The 17,303-nt window shown below is 33.9% G+C and overlaps 1 protein-coding gene and 1 pseudogene across 1 annotated transcript in view; one reads left to right on the top strand and one right to left on the bottom strand.

Moving 5' to 3' along the window:
• Window positions 1-2,042: 2,042 nt before the first annotated feature.
• Window positions 2,043-3,305, bottom strand: LOC114494482 (annotated as a pseudogene).
• A 1,581-nt stretch (window positions 3,306-4,886) lies between these two features.
• The window catches only part of LOC118500233 (protein eyes shut homolog), a 68,586-nt gene continuing 56,169 nt past the window's right edge, over window positions 4,887-17,303 (top strand). The window contains exons 1-2 of the mRNA XM_036024311.1: window positions 4,887-5,047; window positions 5,916-6,043. Of these exons, the coding sequence (XP_035880204.1) occupies window positions 6,015-6,043 (29 nt within the window). The 5' untranslated portion in view covers window positions 4,887-5,047; window positions 5,916-6,014. The remainder of the gene's footprint in view (window positions 5,048-5,915; window positions 6,044-17,303) is intronic.

The raw sequence follows: 17,303 nt of genomic DNA, 5'->3' as shown, positions 1-17,303 counted from the left end.
ACATAAAGAACCCCAAAGATTCCAACAGGAAACTAGTAGAACTGATGAATGAATTCAGCAAAATAGGAGGATACAAAATGAATACCTAGAAATCAGTAGTTTCTATGCTAATAATGAACTATCAAACAGGGACATTAAGAAAACAGTCCCATTTACAATCATTTCAAAAAGAATAAAATATCTATGAATAAATCTAACCAAGAATGTTAAAGACTTGTATTGGGAAAATTATAAGACACCAAAGAAAGAAACTGATGAAAATACAAATAAGTGGAAGCACATACCATGTTCACAATATGAAAAATTAACAACTTGAAAATGTCCATGCTACCCAATGTAATATAGAGCTTCAACACAATTCCTATCAAGATACCAATGACATATTTCAAGAATTAGAAAAATATTTGAAAAATTTACATGGAACCGCAAAAGGCCACACAATAGCAGCAACAATCTTCAGAAAGCAGAGCAAAGTTGAAGGAATCATGGTACCTAATATCAAACTATACTATCAGGCCATAGTAATCAAAACAGCATGGTACTGGCATAAAAACAGGCACATAGATCAATGGAACAAAATAGAGAGCCCAGAAATAAACTCACATTTTTCATCAATTAATAATCAACAGAGAAAGCAAGCACATACAATGGGCTAAAGATAATTTATTCAATAAATGGTGTTGGGGAAATTGGACAGATACATGCAGAAATATGAAACTAGACAACTTTGTTATATCAAACAGAAGAATAAAAGAAAAATAGATTAAAAGCCTAAATGTTAGAACTGAAACCATAAAAATCCTAGAAGAAATCATAGGCAGTACAATCTCAGACATCGCTGATAGCAATATTTTTTTCTAATGTATCTCCTCAGGCAAGGGAAACAAAAGAAAACAAATAAAAAAAAATTTGAACAAAAAAGGAGACCATAAAAAGTGTAAAAAGGCATCCCATGGAATGGGAAAACATATTCACCAATACATTTGATGAGAGATATATATCCAAAATTTAAAAAGAGCTTATAAAACTTGAAATCAAAAACTAAACAACCCAATTAAAAATTGGACAAAGGACTTGAATAGACACTGCTCCAAAGAGGACATACAGATGGCAATATATATATATGAAAAGATGCTCAATGTCACTAATCATCAGAGAAATGCAAATTAAAACCACAATGAGATACCCCCTCACACTGGTCAAAATGGCTATCAGCAATAAATCGATAAGCAACAAATGTTATTGAGGATATGGAGAAAAGGGAGCACTTTTACATTATTTGTGGAAATACAGATTGGTGCAGACACTGTGGAAAGCAATATAGAAACACCTCAAAAAATTAAAAGTAGATCTGCCTTTTGACCCAGTGATTCCACTTCTGGGAATATATCCAAAGAAACCCAAAACACCAATTTGAGAGGCAATAAGCACCCATATGTTCATTGCTGCATTATTTATAATAGCCAAGATTTGGAAGTATCTTGTGTCCATCAGTAGATGAGTGGATAAAACAACTGTGGTACATATACCCAATGGAATATTAGTTGTCTGTAAAAAAGAAGAAGTTTTACCCATTGCAATAACATGCATGGGCCTGGTGAACATTATGCTAAGTGACATAAGCCAGTCAGAGAAAGACAAATACCACATTATGAACATTGTATGTAGAATCTAATGAACAAACTAAACTAACAAGCAAATGAGAGACAGACTCACAGAGAGCAGGATGACAACTATGGGAAGTTGGGGGTGGAGGAATTGAGCAAAAAGGAAAAAGGTGTTGTGGACATGGGCAAATAGTATGGTGATTGTGGGGTGGAGGGCTTATAAAGGGGAATAAATGGTGATGAAAAAATACAATTAAATAAATAAAATGGATAAAAAGTTCTTTTTAACACATTGTATTGGGACAATTTTATATCAACATCTAAGAAATATATGTATATATATATATGCATGTGTATATATATTTGTGTGCATACAAACACACAGACATATTGTATATGAAATATCATATCCTTATCTCACACCATAATTTTTTATACTATAATAGTTAATTTTATTTGTTCAAGGATTCATATTGTAAGCATTAAACTAAACATGGGCTTTGATTCTGTGAGCCCAAATTCACATATTTAGAAAGATAAAAGCAAACTGTGATTCATGTACATGGATGGAAACTAAAGGCTCATGGCCATTCATGCTGTAGTTTTTAAATTTCTACAGCCTAGAAGCCTGAAGTCACAGGTCTTTGAGATCCTTCTGGATGTTCCACAGGGTATCTGTGCTTTTCTTGAGTTGAGCAACCTCATCATCCTTCAGTTTCTGGTTGATGACCCTGGTTAATCCCCGAGCATTCAGGATACATGGAAGGCTCAGGAAGACTTCATTCTCTGTGCCATATAGCCCCTTCACCATCATTGACACTGAATGAATCTTGGATATATTTTTCAATATTGATTCAATGAGATCAGCCACACTTAATGCAATAGCTCAATTAGTGTACCGTTTAGCTTGATAATTTCATAGACACTTTCAACCACCATCTTAGGCACTTCCTTCCAGTTTTCACTATTATTGCCCATTCCCATTTCTGGATTCAGTTCCTGAAGATAAATGCCTGCCTGCCACATTCACTCCACTCAATGCAGCCACACTTGAGTCCCCATGTTATCCCAAAACTCCCATGGCAGCTTCTGGGATGAATGCCAAGTTTTCAGCCATAAGGCAGCAAAATCTAGCAGAATCCAGATTACATCCACTTTTAGTAACAAAGTGTTCAGGTAATCCACTTAGTTCCCAAGTGCCATATGTGAGAATGTCCACTGGGTTAGAAACCACAGTTATGACGCAGTCAGGGCTGTGCTTGAAGATCTAAGGAATAATTTTAAGACATTGACATTCCTCTGCAGCAGGTTGAGATGACTCTCTCCTTTTTGGTAGTGAACTCCTGTGGTCACCACCCCAATCCTAGAATTGGTGGTCACAGAGTAATCATTGGCTGCCACGATTTTCAGTGTCAGAAGAAATAAGCTCTCATGCTGCACACCCATTTTTTCTCCTTTGGGTTTATCTTCCAAAATATCCATAAAAGCAAGCTCATCAGTCAGACACTTTCCTAGAACGCTTATGGCATAGCTACAGCAACTTGTCCGACACCCACAGCACTGATCTTACTGTTTGGGACCGTGACTCTTCTTCTGCAACTGATGCAATCACTTTTTCCTTAAGAGTTGCCATTGTGCACAGGAGAGGGAAGGCTCTCCAGATCTTAGTGAGAGTCCCACCAAGGAGATGATGTCTGCTCCGTGGGTCTGCTTCTACACAGGATCCGCAGGAAAAGAGGAGGAGGAGGGGGCCTTTCCCCTCTGTAGCCTCTTCACTTTCTCTGATCACAAAAATTAACTCAAACATGTGAAAGATCTAAGTGTAAGAGCTAAACTAATAAAATTTCTAATAAAACAAAAGAAATTCTTTATGACCAATGGTTAGTCAAAACTTTCTTTGATATTACACAAAAAGCATGATATAGCAGAATATGTAAAAGGAAAATTACCAATTGAATTTAATAAAATAAAAACATTGATAATTTGGACTTCAATGAAAATTTTTCTACCTAAAATTCACCTATTAAGAAAGTGAATAGAAAAAGCAAAGCAAGACAAGGGGAAAATATTTGTAAGTCACATATATCATAAAAAAAGAAATTATATTTAGAATACAAAGAATACTCACTACTCAATAATAAGAAAATTAATAACACAATTTAAAAATAGTACTACATATATAAATAGAAGTTTCTTTGAAGATTTTGTACAAATGGATATTGAACATATGAGAGGGTGCTCAAAAGTGTTAATCTTATGGAAATGAAAATTGAAAGCATAGGAGATACTATTTTACACCCACTAGAATGACTATAAAAAATAAGATAGATAATATCAAATGTTAGCAAGAATGGGGAGAAACAGGGTATCTCCCTCATTTCTGGTTCAGACATGAAATGGCACAGCCACATTGCAAAAACAGTTCAGTAATTTTTTGTTGGTAATTTCTTAAAAAATTAAACATAATTTACCATACACCTCAGCAATTCTACCCTTAAGAATCTGTCCAAGAGATATAAAAATATATATCCACACAAATGTTTGTGTATGAATTCATTACTTATAAAATTTAGTTGCTGAGCAAATAAATATTAAAGTTCTCATCCCAAGGGAGAAAAGTTACTATGCATAGTAATGAGTGTTAATTGGACTTGTGATCATTTCTTAATATATACATTTTATGTTGTACACCTGAAACTAATATAATGTTAAATGTTAATTATATCTCAACAAAAAGGTACAAAGTGCAAACAACCTAAATGTTCATTAACATCATGATGAAGGAATAAGCAAAGTGTTTTGTGAGTTACTCTCTGGCAATACAAGTAACAAAGTTCTGATACATGATACATCAAAAATCCTAAAAACTTTTATGCTCAACAAAAGAAGCCAGTCACAAAAGACAACATATTGTACCATTTTGTTTACATGAAATGCCCAGAAAAAGCAAATCTACAGAGAGAGAATGATTGATGGTGCCTGGGCCTGGAGTTGGAGACAATGAGCAACAATAAAGAGGGTCATGACAATGTGCTAAAAACTGACCGGTTGAATAGCACTATACATTTGCAAAAGTTACTGACATATCAGTTTGCAATGGACTAATCCTATGATACATAAATTATACCATGAAAGATCTGGTTTAAAACATTCCATATTTCTATACACTTTTTCAATACACTTTTTCTATAAGATTTGCTACATATATATGTTTATATTTTCCCTTTTTGTGTGTGATATTTTAAGGTCCATTCTGGGAAGAGTCAGTGGAATGTTGTTTTTCTCCTTCAGGTTGGAAAAAAGAAATTTGCCAAAATAAAAGCTCTGCTTATATTTGTGTGTGCCCAGAGGGACTTCTCAATCAAAACTGTGAAATTGGTGTTTGTGAGTGTTTATGGATACCATGTCAGATCTGTGCCGACCACATTGACATTACAAATGTAAGTTTGAATCTTACATACAAGAAAGTGGTGTGAAAACATGTTTTACAATTATCACGCTATTTCAAAAGTACAAATAATTATAGTTTTTACTCACTTATAATTTTAGTCAGGAAAATCAAGAAATCTACTTGCCTAATTTTTCCCATTTTAAATAGAAGCCATGCTTTCAAGTGCACCATTTGGTTTTCTTTTTGCCCTCACACCATCATTCTCTCTTATAAACAATATAATTTTGTAGATTTTTTAAATGAATCACTTTTTAATTTTTTAGTTATCTGAATATTGCATAATCAAATATTCTAACTTTTAAATTTAGCATTTAAATAACTACTATTAGATAAATATTTAATAGTTCCCACAAATTAGTTTATTTTAGTAATATTCATATTTGAATTCATAATATGAATTTATATGTGTATCCTAAAGGCTTCTGTGCTCACATAGATGCTAGTTATGCTGGCTATCAACTAAAACCTGAGCTGGAACTATCAGTCAGAACCCTAAATCTAATGCTCTGTTTGTCTTGGGGGCTGACTTCCAAGATAATTAGACTGACATTATATGGCCTTTTAAACATAGCTCTGAAAGACAAGAGCATCATTTCCTTTTCCATCAGAGATTTCTTGCATTCAAGTGGGTGGCTTGTAGTCCCCAGCTCTCATTTAGAGGAGTGTTGAATTCACATAGCTAGGAAAAGTGTTTGAAATGAGAGACACTATTGTGACATTTTGGAAAACAAAATGTCCCACAGTGTCACACAGAAAACTTAAACTACATGCTTATAAAAATAATTTCCATGTTAGGATTTTTTCATTGTTTTTGAGATTTAAAAATTTTAATAAAAATACATTTTAATCTTTCCTAGGATACCATATGCACCTGTTCACCAAAATTTACAGACAAGCTTTGTAAGAGATTTCAAACACCATGTGACCAATTTCTTTGCAAGAATAATGCCACATATATGAACTTTGAGAAAGATTATCATTGCAGGTACAATTGATTCATTTCCTATTTTATTAAATAAAAATATATGGCTTTTAAAAACATGTTTTGTTTAAAGCTCACATTTTATTTAATGACATATAGTATTCTAGGATTGAGGGTGGGAGGTGGGGGTAGGTGGGGTGGGGGAGAGTAGTGGAGGAAATGGAGACAACTGTACTTGAACAACAATAACAAAATTGATTCACAAATAAAAAAAATTTCAAGTTCAAGTAGAAACTTTTTAATGTTTTTATGTGTTGTTTAATTGTTGTGGTATTGATTTTGAATAAATATTTAAGAAATTCTCAGACATAATTTGGGCATGAGTTATAAATAAAACATATATTTTGCTTTATAATCGTGATTTTTATTATAGCTAAATAATATTTGAAGGTCTAGAAAAAGAGATACAGGTAGGTCCCCACAATACTATTTCCATTGTACAAATATAATGTTAATATTATATTGTGAAAGTATAGAGTAACCATCTCTTCCTTCAATTTACAGACCTCACCTAAGAATTTAATTTAGGGTCTTTAGGTAAACTTAAGAAACTGTGCTTTATCCAAATAAGAATTTTCTAAAAAAAATTATCCATTTATAAATGATGGAAGTTATTGGGCCTGTAATTTTGGTCCATCATAAATAACTTCCTCACAGCATTAAGAAGTGTAATTTGTTCTCTTCATACTTGCTTGACTTTTATCTGGCTGCTCAAAGTAAGTTCTGCTGGGCATTACTGAAAGGCAATAAACAGGCTTAAATTTTAGAATATTAACAAAAGCAGAGAATTAAAAGCTGTCATACAGAAAGACTTAAAACACATTGAAAAGAAACTTAGAACATGCATACACATCATAGGTGTACAATTAATAGTACTTTCATCAGTTTTAAGAAATATAAATATAAGTTTTAAAAAGCATATTAAAATTTTAAAAATGTGACATTTTCAAAAGAGAATAAAACTTCATCATTATATGAAAGTGTTGTATGATCTAACTCATCTAGTAAAATGTGTATATAGAGCCAATCTATAAATCTACAAATAAATTCAATTATTGTCCTTTTAAAAATACCGACTTAATTTATAACTTCTGTTCTAAGCCTTATAGTGCTAGTATTTTAATGAATCTACTTTAAAAAGTGGTCAACTTTTAAAAATAGGTATAGAACTATATTAAAATGGGTAAATATACATTCATATGTAATATTTATTTTGCTTTTAATTAAATATGATGCTTTAATGGACTCTTATTAATAGCAATATTCTGGTTGTCTAGAAGGCTTTTCTTTTAAATCTTATCATCAAAGGGAAAACTAGATAACCAAGGCATTGTTGCCATCTCTCAGTTGATTGTTCTATTATTAATTAATGGATTTCACTTTAAAATGATGGACTTTAATCTAGAAATCTTTATTAAGCGTGTTTTAGATATGGCAAATGTAGGAATTCAAGGTAGGTTCCCTAAAGATGAATGAAATATGTCAAAAAGGTATGTCAGTTGTAGCAACTTGGATGTAAACTTACTTGTGAAATTAATATGAGCCATTACGTGTTCTCATTGTTGAGATTGCCCACAGTCTTTAAGAATCTAACATACGTTTTGCTCATTTCATATCTACCTCATTGAAAACATTGTCCTATCCGTTGGGTAAATTAGATCCCTGAATAATAGAGGGTAAAATATAGGGAAAGTTAAACAACTGCTTCAAAAGGGCAGACATAGCACATAGCCTAATTTGAATATTGAGTAAAAAATTGAATCTCAGGAATAAATAAGAAGGTGGGAAAAAATTAAAATGAAAAAGCAGAAATTCTAGCCCTCAGATTACCAGTCCCCAAACTAACCACTGACAGTCAAAAAAATTACTACTTCTGACTCAGATAAAGTATGAAGATAGAGTCAATATAAATTAATAAAACATGAAGTTGAAATAATGACAAAAATCAGTCTTGAAGTCTATTTTTCTTTTCTCAAAGGTGATTAAGAAAATCCCTGAAAATAATAAGAAAAATAATAGTCCATTGACTTAAATGCCTATAAGTTAAAATTTTATAATCTCCTGCAGGTCTATTTAAAACACAAATAGTTGTTTCCTGCCTCTGTAATTTCTAATCCAGTAAATCTGGGGTGGGGATTGTAAACATGTATTTCTAACAAATTTGAAAGTGATGCTAATGCTGCTGATCTGAAGACCATACTTTGAGAATTCCAGATTAAGATGGGTTAAGTTCAAACAATATCAATGCAGAAAATCCTTCTGTTCTGCTTCCCCTACCATACTCACATACCTCAACCCAAGCATTTACTTTTCTATTCTGAATCTGGGAGGGAAAAAATGTGGGGTTGGGGAAAGAGTAAAATAAAGAGAGGAGAATAGGAAGGTGATGACATTATCAGTTTTTCTTAACACATAGACTGGATCTAAACTCCCATTATTCAATGAGAGAGTAACTGAAGCAAAATTGTCTCTTTGAGAAAAACAGTAAACAATGTTTACTAGAACTTATTTGATACCTAATGACCACAGCAAAACTGTTAAAAGGAGTTAATTTTTACATGTGCCTACAAATTAGCATTTCCTTTAACAACTAGAGAACTGAAAACTTTAGGTATCTATGGACATCTGGCAAACAAGTGTTATTTTTAAAAGCAGTAAATAACAGTGGTGAAGCTTCATGTGTGACATTGCTGGGAGCAGGTGGGGCACAAGTGGAATCTGGCAGGAAGGAAAAAGGGATCATTGATGTCTTGGAGTAATCAGACAGGTGGAGCCCAATGTTGATGATTTTCTAAAATTACTGAGGGATGTTTTGTTGAGATGTCAATACTTTGGCTAATGGTTTAAAAATAAATAAAGTTTGTGAGATAAAGTAATTGCAGAAAATTTTGAAAAATGCTTGAAGAATTTAGCTTAATACCCAAAGGGGATCAGCTAAGCTTCTGCCAGGAAAAGAATGGTTTACTCAGAGAAATTTGGAGGAGTTGAATGAAAATACTAAAGGATGTGAGAGGATGAAGGAAACCAAAAGAACCAAAAATGTATGATTAATCATGCTGGGTTTAGAAACAGTGGGGGAGGGATGCTGTTTCCCTTCTGTATGCTGAAAGGGCAAGCCAAGAATGCAGTTAATAGAAATAAGAACTGTATCTGTAGTATGGAACAGTCTGACATTAACCATTAACTTAATGTAGATAAATATAGTTACCACCAGCCTACAACCTGGCACTAGAGGGACTGAGTATAATGTATACCTATTTTCCTCTTACCCTCTGACCTCTGCTTGGTGCACTACATTAGTAGAAAACAGGTAGAGACCACTGCTCAGCATCCTGAAGAACAGTGCAGCATAGAGAAGGATGGAGAGAAAGAATCTGTCAAAGATTAAGACTATTTAGTACCCAAAGCAATGTATGGGAAATAAATATAATAAGTTAAAAGTTATAAGATATTAGAAGGGATTATGCTGAAGGGAGAAGGAAAGATCAGTGTATTAAGAGGATGTGAAAAGAAAAGGGTTATTTTCAGAGACTAAAATGAGTTGAATATGTACCTGCCTATGGGCTCCTGAGGAGCATAATGCTTGATCTATCTTCTAGAAGGCAACTCTGAGTCTAAATACAATTAAAATACGGTGACATAAGAAGACCATGCTCTGAATTCGATGACTTGCAAATGCACAAGGACCTAGGAGCTACACAAACATATGACCACAAGCACGGCCCAAACTCAAGAGTCAGCTCTGCTGCACAGGAAGGTCACTCACAGTGAATACTGTGGTACAGAAATCCCTGCCCATTTCCAGCACCACAGCTGGCACAGAAATGGACCAATAGGAACTAAAGAATTCTACTCGCTCTTGTCTACCATCACTTGTTTTCTGTCTATTAAATGGAAAGAGGAGGGAATTCTGTCCCCACCCTGCACTTTTTGTTTATTTAGTGACAGGAAGTTGTTTTAAGGTTTTTTTGGATGCTCTTTTTTCCCCTCAGGCACCTTAAGGAAACATGTGACCAAAAGTCTGCAACTTGAGTGATACTGAATTTCCTGCCAGAGGTTTTAACAAAAAATGAAACAATCAAACTCTATAATGATATATAAAAAAAGAAAACAAACAAACAGAAAAACTGTCTTGAAGCAAGTAGCTATGCTACAAGAGGCCATATTGTAACCATGAAGAAATCTAGAAAGGAAAGTAAGCCTAAATACAGGTAAATGTAGGGCTGAGAGGAATAAGAGATAGAAGCATTGAGCAAGGACTTCCTTAAACAGTTTGACCTTGGGTTAATAAATCCTCTGCCAGTTTAGTATTTGAATTGAGATTATGTTGTTTAGAACTGAACATCTTCATTTGTACACTGGAAATAATTTTATTTTCTCACATATTTAAAATGACCTTTTGTCATAATTGTTGTTCTATTGTTTAACCAGTTATTAGTTATCTAGTAAAATAAACCAAAATATCCCTACAATTCAGTTGACAACTTTATATATAAATATTTTCAGTTACTATGAAAGTCTATTTTACTGTGAGAGGCTCAAGAGTTTGACAGTGTTTTAATTATTTCTTTATCTCTGGAGCTTTTTCCTGTATAATGCAGAGTATTGTACCAAGAGTTTATTTAATTTATTATTTAATTCGTTTCAAAACATTTTTTTTTTAATTTTACTGAATGAGATGAAAAGTCTCGACTCTGGGTGTGACATGAAATAACTTATTAATAACTTGTTAATTTACTGATAAATTTTTGAGTTCCTGCTTTTTCAGAAACATTTCTGCTATCATAGGAACTCTTATATAGCAGCAGAGAAAAAAAGAAAAGAAAAAGGACAAGAAACTTACATTCTAGTAGTTAGTTAGGTAATATTTTAAAGAATCCTCTGAATATTTTTTTGTCTGCCAGCCTGCTGGTGATGATAATAATTAAGGACTCAGTTTGGAATATTCCTAAAGACGGTTCAATTTTCAATTTTTGCTGAAAAATGGATGTGAATCAAGAGATAAAAGGATGTCAAGGGTAATTCTTGAGGTTGGAATATTATTTTCTAAAATGGGGAAATATTTATGAAAAGAAACATTACTGAAAAGGATGAAAATCAAGAAGTCAGTTTGGGACATGTTAGCTGACACACCTAATACAGATGAATAGAAATAATAAGGTAGAGGTTCAGGTACATTAGTTTCCATTTTAGAAGAGACCGCATTTGTACATTTGAAAGACAGCAATTATGGACATGGCACTGAAACCCAGGAAACTGATGATTACCTTGGAGTGAGGCTACATAGGGAAGTGAACGGTTGGTGCACTAGAACCTTGGCTATTCTTATACCTGAGAGTTAAAAGGTAAGGATATAAAATTGAAAAGTAAGAATCAATGAATTGAGAGGAGAAAAATATATAGCATCATCATAGAAACAATAAATTATTTTAATCATATTAAGACAATGCTGTACTAGTTCAAGAATGTGGCTAGATCTAGTTAAAGGAAGATAAGAGTTGATCTTTGCAACTGAAAACTAAAGATGAGAGTTTCTTTGAAAATAAGAGTTTGACAGAATGGTGGGGAAGATATCGATGAGATCCAATTTGCAAGTGAATAGAAGGAAAGAAATGGGCTTTTCTTAAAAGGAAAATATAGAGTAAGGAAATGACAGGTAAAGAAAGTTCAAAACAAGTCGTTTTTAAACAGATGAAATGTGATGTAGTACACAAGCAAAGGAGTTGGTTAAATAAGATGGCAGATATTATATCAATTATAGTAGGAGAGAATAGTAGAATATTTGTACTGATATAGGTGTTTTAAATAGATGGTACTGAATTATTTAGAAAGTGTCATCTGTTCTATTCTTTCAGAGAAATAAGAAGCAAGATGAGATGAGAAGCTGTGAAACAGAAATCCAGATGAGTGGGAGGGAAATTTAGTATTATTAATACATAGCAATAAACGTCTCTTAGAAGTGAGTGCACCTGAATTTGAAGTGAGTTCAATCTACAATAAAGTGTGGCATCCTCCAACTGTGTATAATTACTCATATGCCCACAAGAAATCATTTGCATAGTAAATTAAGCTAGGGTTTGGTCTTACCTAGGCTACAATAATGGAGAGAGATAACTGATTTGAGGATGTATGCAAGAAGTGAGTATGGAAATGGACCATGTTATGTAGTTCAGGTAAGTAAGGAAGTGAGAATATGATGAAGATGGGGAATTAAAGAGCTGGTAGGGTCAATGGCTTATCAGGTTGAAGAATTATTGTTGAAAACAATAGCTAGAAAAAATGAGCTGGAAAGGAAAATGAGGCTATAAGATATTTAAAATAAGATTAAGAAATTGTGATAATGGAAGGAATATGATTATGTATGATGGTATGGGAGTGTATAGGTTGGAAAGTTAGAAATGAGGATTAAGATTTTTGTGTTGAGATGGTCTACTCCTTAGAGAAGCCAAAGTTTTAAGTGGATCAACTCTGCAAATATTAGAATAACTACGTGTGGCTGAGATTGCATTGAAGAAAGATATAATAACCAGGTGTTAAATATTAACTATTAAATATTAAAGAAGTAGAATTAAAGGGAATGCCCAGGAAGTGTTAGCTATAAATACAACAGATGGAGATATGAATGGCATGGTTTAATGGCACCAAGTTTAAATAACTGAGATTTATCAGGAAAAAAAATGACACAAATGAGAAAACCACAATGAGAAACAGAGACACCTACCTAACATTCAGGCTCTGAAATGTGAGGGGTGAGGGAGAAAGAGTAGCCACCACTTAAGAGATTACAGTCAAAATGAAACAGTTTTTCCAGAACTGATTGAGTATAAAGATACTCATTGTGTTGAATGACCTGAAAGCATTTGGCTTCTTGGGTGTCTGAAGTAAATGGTAATCAGGGGTAAACCATGATGGCCTAGAAGGTAGGTCACAGGGGGAAATTGCAAGTGTTTGCATTAAGCTATGGGTATGAGGGATTAACAGGAGGTCATAGAGCTAACAGATAATTTTTGGAAACTTCTTCAAAGACAATGCTAAAGCTGAAGGTCTCTATGGGCCCCACTACATTTTTATGGGTGGTAATATCCAGGACATAGCAGAAGACAGCTTTAGTAAAGCTTTATAGGGACCCTGGTCACCCCTCTGATGGAGGCATGGGGGTAGTGGAGGGAGAGGCATTATGACCTGAAATGCGGGTTTCTGAGTTCTTCATTATACACTACAGCAGTAAGTGTTCAATCCACAAGACCCAAGACCACATGAAGACTTTGATGACTACAATTAACTGTGCTCCTAATATTGCCTTTCACACACACACACACAAATGCATCCATGCACAGATGTACACATCTGTTCTAATATTTACAAATGCAAAGGATAATGTTGTCTATACACAAAGATGATCACATTCTGAATGTTTAAATTCAATCAGGGAAATATAAATCAGGAGCTAAATGTTAATAAAAACAGCTACTGCCTTTCTCTTACAATATTTTCTTTTCCAATCAATTATTTCACAAATATTTGCTGTTACCTTTGTATAAAATACCAAAAACTAGGTGTTAAAAAACAGAAATTTTGTTATACACATGTTTTTACTTCTAAATCTTTTATTTTCTCTATTCAAATTATAAGATATTTCATGGGAAAGTGATGTTCTATTTTACTGTGATAAATAGTAATAGGTCTGTGTGATATCTCACTATATCAGGAATGAGTAGAGTTAAGATTTTCAGTTTGTGTCAAAGTAAACCTAATTAGGCAGGCATTGTGACTTTGAAACAGAACATTGTACTACACAATTCACATAGGTCAACATATAATAAAGTCAGATTTTCACATTAATTATGAAAAATGCTTTAAAAATAGCAATCACACATTTGAGTGAGGAATTTGATCATTAAATGTGTCCATTTGGTCACTCAGTAGTTTTCAACTAACAAGACACCTCAATTTCTTTGAGTTAACTATGTCAAAGCTGAGTGGTTATATTTTTCTTTCCCTGAAATTCATAACCCTATTTATAAGACTAACTTTCCCTTTTGAATAAATTATTCTAAAAGTTAATAAGTGAAAAATTTTGTTAATGTTTAAATACAGTTTCACAATTTGAGATTCTAGTTGTAAACCATATACAATTGAAAATATCTAGGACATTGTTGACATTTCCTAATCAAAAGTATCTTCTGCTGCTATTCATACAGTTTTATATTTTCTGAGACTTTTGGAGTTAACGGAAGTCATTCTCAAATTCCATGCCCCAAGTGCTTCATTTTGACAATGTATGCTTGCATTAGCATTACTTTTCTCCCGTTAGTCCTGAGCCTGGTAATTTTCTTACAAGTAATAAATAATAAAACATTATGGCAGAATTTAGTACAGGCCTACATACATAAAGGTTGAATTAACACCATGTAATCTCTAAGTGCTCAAGGATATAACTTATCAATTGAATTCCAGGCCCATAATTATCTGTACAATTTCTAACACTTCCAAATACCCAGTACTCTTCTGCTGTGCCTTCAGGATCTCCCTTTGTCAGCAGCCAGTTCTCCAATACCACGATCTCTTTTGTATGCCTTTTCTCCTTTCCACAACCTGTATACAACTGGTGAGAAAGTGTATGGAGGGCCATGCTCTTGTTACCATATCCACATCATTTTTCTTCATGCTCCAGAAAAATATATACAATTTTAGCAAATGACATCAGCTATCATTCTCTCTCTAACACTGTTTCCCCCTCCTAATGCTCCTTTTCAAAGTATGTCTTCTCCTCTCAATTGCTATCTACCCCCCACCGATGGTTGTGCCATTTTGGGAATCCGCCTACCTTGGTTGCTTAAATACTTTGACAATTATTTTTTTCCTCCTCCTCTTGTTCTCAGTCTCTTTCTCAAGGTCATATGTTATAATTTATCATGACCTATAATTGTATCCCCTGTGATATCTTTATTTAAATATTTCTACTCCCTAATCAACAATTCATGTATTTTGAGCTCACTCAATTACATACTCTATCGCCAAAATTATGTAGTGTTTTTCTGTAACCAAAGAGCACCCCTAATTATTTGACCGCACTTTCTCACTTCTGTCCCTCACTCTTGGCAAGTCCTCATTTTCTTTTTTCATAAAACATACCTTTACATTCACTCTCAAACTTATTTCTCTCTTCTTATGTTCTTTTGACTTGAAAACACCAAACTGGTTTAGTTCTGCATCCCACTGGGTACACCTGTGTCTATCATGCATATCTGATGTGGCATCTCAAACTTCATATATTCCAAATTAATGCTTGATATTTGATCCCTGAATAAACCTGCTTTTTGGTTAGTGTTCCTTGGATTTTTGTATTTTTTGTCTCTCTTTCCACCTACTTCTTGTCCATCAGTGACACAGACACTGGCCCCCAGTGTCCACAGCGTTATGGATCAGACAAGATAAATTCACATGGGCTACTGAGTCCTGTGGAAGAAAAGAGACAGCACAGCTACTCTGTCAAGGGGAGAGCACACCAACCCTTGCCTTGACAAGCTTTTATTGGCTTTCTAATAGCATACATCAAAGAAGGTCTCATTCATTATACTTAGGTTTGCTTTAGGTAATTACTTTTCACAGATAGCAATGAAAGGGGTGTTACTGATTACTTCTTACAGATTAACAAGGAAAAGATGTTGCAAATGCAAGGGAACGATAAGAGTAACAGGTCTGGTTACACTTCAGTCCTTGGGAAAATTAGCACAGACTTCAGGAACTTACTTTAAAGATATGCCGTAATAATTTGCTGCCTGGACTCAGGGTGAGAGAGTTTTAGCAAGAGCAAGTCACAAAGTAGCCTAGGTATAATGCAGGCCTGATTTCCTGCAGGAGAACCTCTTTATGGGTGTGGTCCTGCATGCCAACTCCCTCCCCACTGGTTTTCCATGTGGGTGCTGAACTACATTGCCACGCCTTGTGAAACGGTTCCCTACACATCAGCAATCCTTCAAACTCTCCCATAAATATACATCATGATATAAACACCTTTATCATTATGAAGTTACCATTCTTGTCAAGCCACCAAAACTTACCATCTGGAAGATTTCAATAGTCCTCCACTTGACCTCCTTGCTTTGACTCATCCAGTTATAGGCAGAATAGTGAATGAAAGCCTCTTTGAGAAAGCTAATATTTGGGTAATGATTAAAGTGAGATGGCGGACTCTGCAGTTTTCTAGAGGGTAAATGTTTATGACAGAGGGAGCTTCTACCACAAAACCCCTCTCCTATTCAGAACATTCTAATCACACCAGTGTTTCTGGTCTGAAGAAAGCAAGGGGAATCAGGCAGGGTGGAGAAGGAAGCAGAAATCAGGGCAGTTGCAGATCACACATACCATTTGAATGTCTTTGAATTTTACTTTAAGTGAAATAGGCAGTATTGTACTGTTTTTTTGGCAAATGAGTGATATTATCCAATAGTATAAAATGATGCTTTGGCTGTTGTGTTGAAAGGAAACCCGTAGAGATGCATAATAAATGTATGCGCGCGCGCACACACACACACACACACACACACACAAAACCTTTTAGGAGCTAATGTAGTAATCTAGATAGGGGAGAAGACATGGTAACAAGTGGTTGGATTATGAATATGTTTTTAAAGTGGAATTGATGAAATAATCCAGTACAAGGGAATTTTTATAAGGCTATACTGTATGGGTTAAGGAAAAAATATGTATATACATATATTATAATAATGTCTCTATAGTTTTGGCCAGAGCAACTAGAAAATATGGTCTTCTAGTTGTCATTGTCTTGTACAATGAAAGCTACAGATAAAGAAAAATTGAGATGATTTGTTCCTTATCATCTCTTTTCCCCATGAAAAAATGTGTATATGTTTTAAAGTCATGTTACTTTGCTCTACTACCATTTAATGAGTTTGTTCCCATAACATTTCAATTCAATTAAAGCATTAAAAATACTTATAAGTGTAGCCATATTTTGTTCCTGCCTATCTTTCTACTCCAACTTCCTACTCTATCCCCTTTGATTATTCAACTTCTGCCAGAAACTATAACAATTTGATGTTTATTTTCAGTCAGGCTTTTGTTCAGATAAAAATCTTCTAAAGATGCCTTTCCTGTTAACCTTGACAAACATTTCTTAAATATTTCTTTTCAGTTACCCTCCATTTTAATGTGACTTTATTTATTTACTTTATAACACTTACTTATTATTATATTTTTATGTTTTTACAATTTCCTCCCTGACTCATAGTCTAATGTA

This window comes from Phyllostomus discolor, chromosome 4, assembly GCF_004126475.2.
Source record: "Phyllostomus discolor isolate MPI-MPIP mPhyDis1 chromosome 4, mPhyDis1.pri.v3, whole genome shotgun sequence".
Taxonomy (NCBI): Eukaryota; Metazoa; Chordata; class Mammalia; order Chiroptera; family Phyllostomidae; genus Phyllostomus; species Phyllostomus discolor.
Note: the sequence above shows the minus strand (reverse complement) of the source record. Positions and strands in the feature narration are given on the sequence as shown.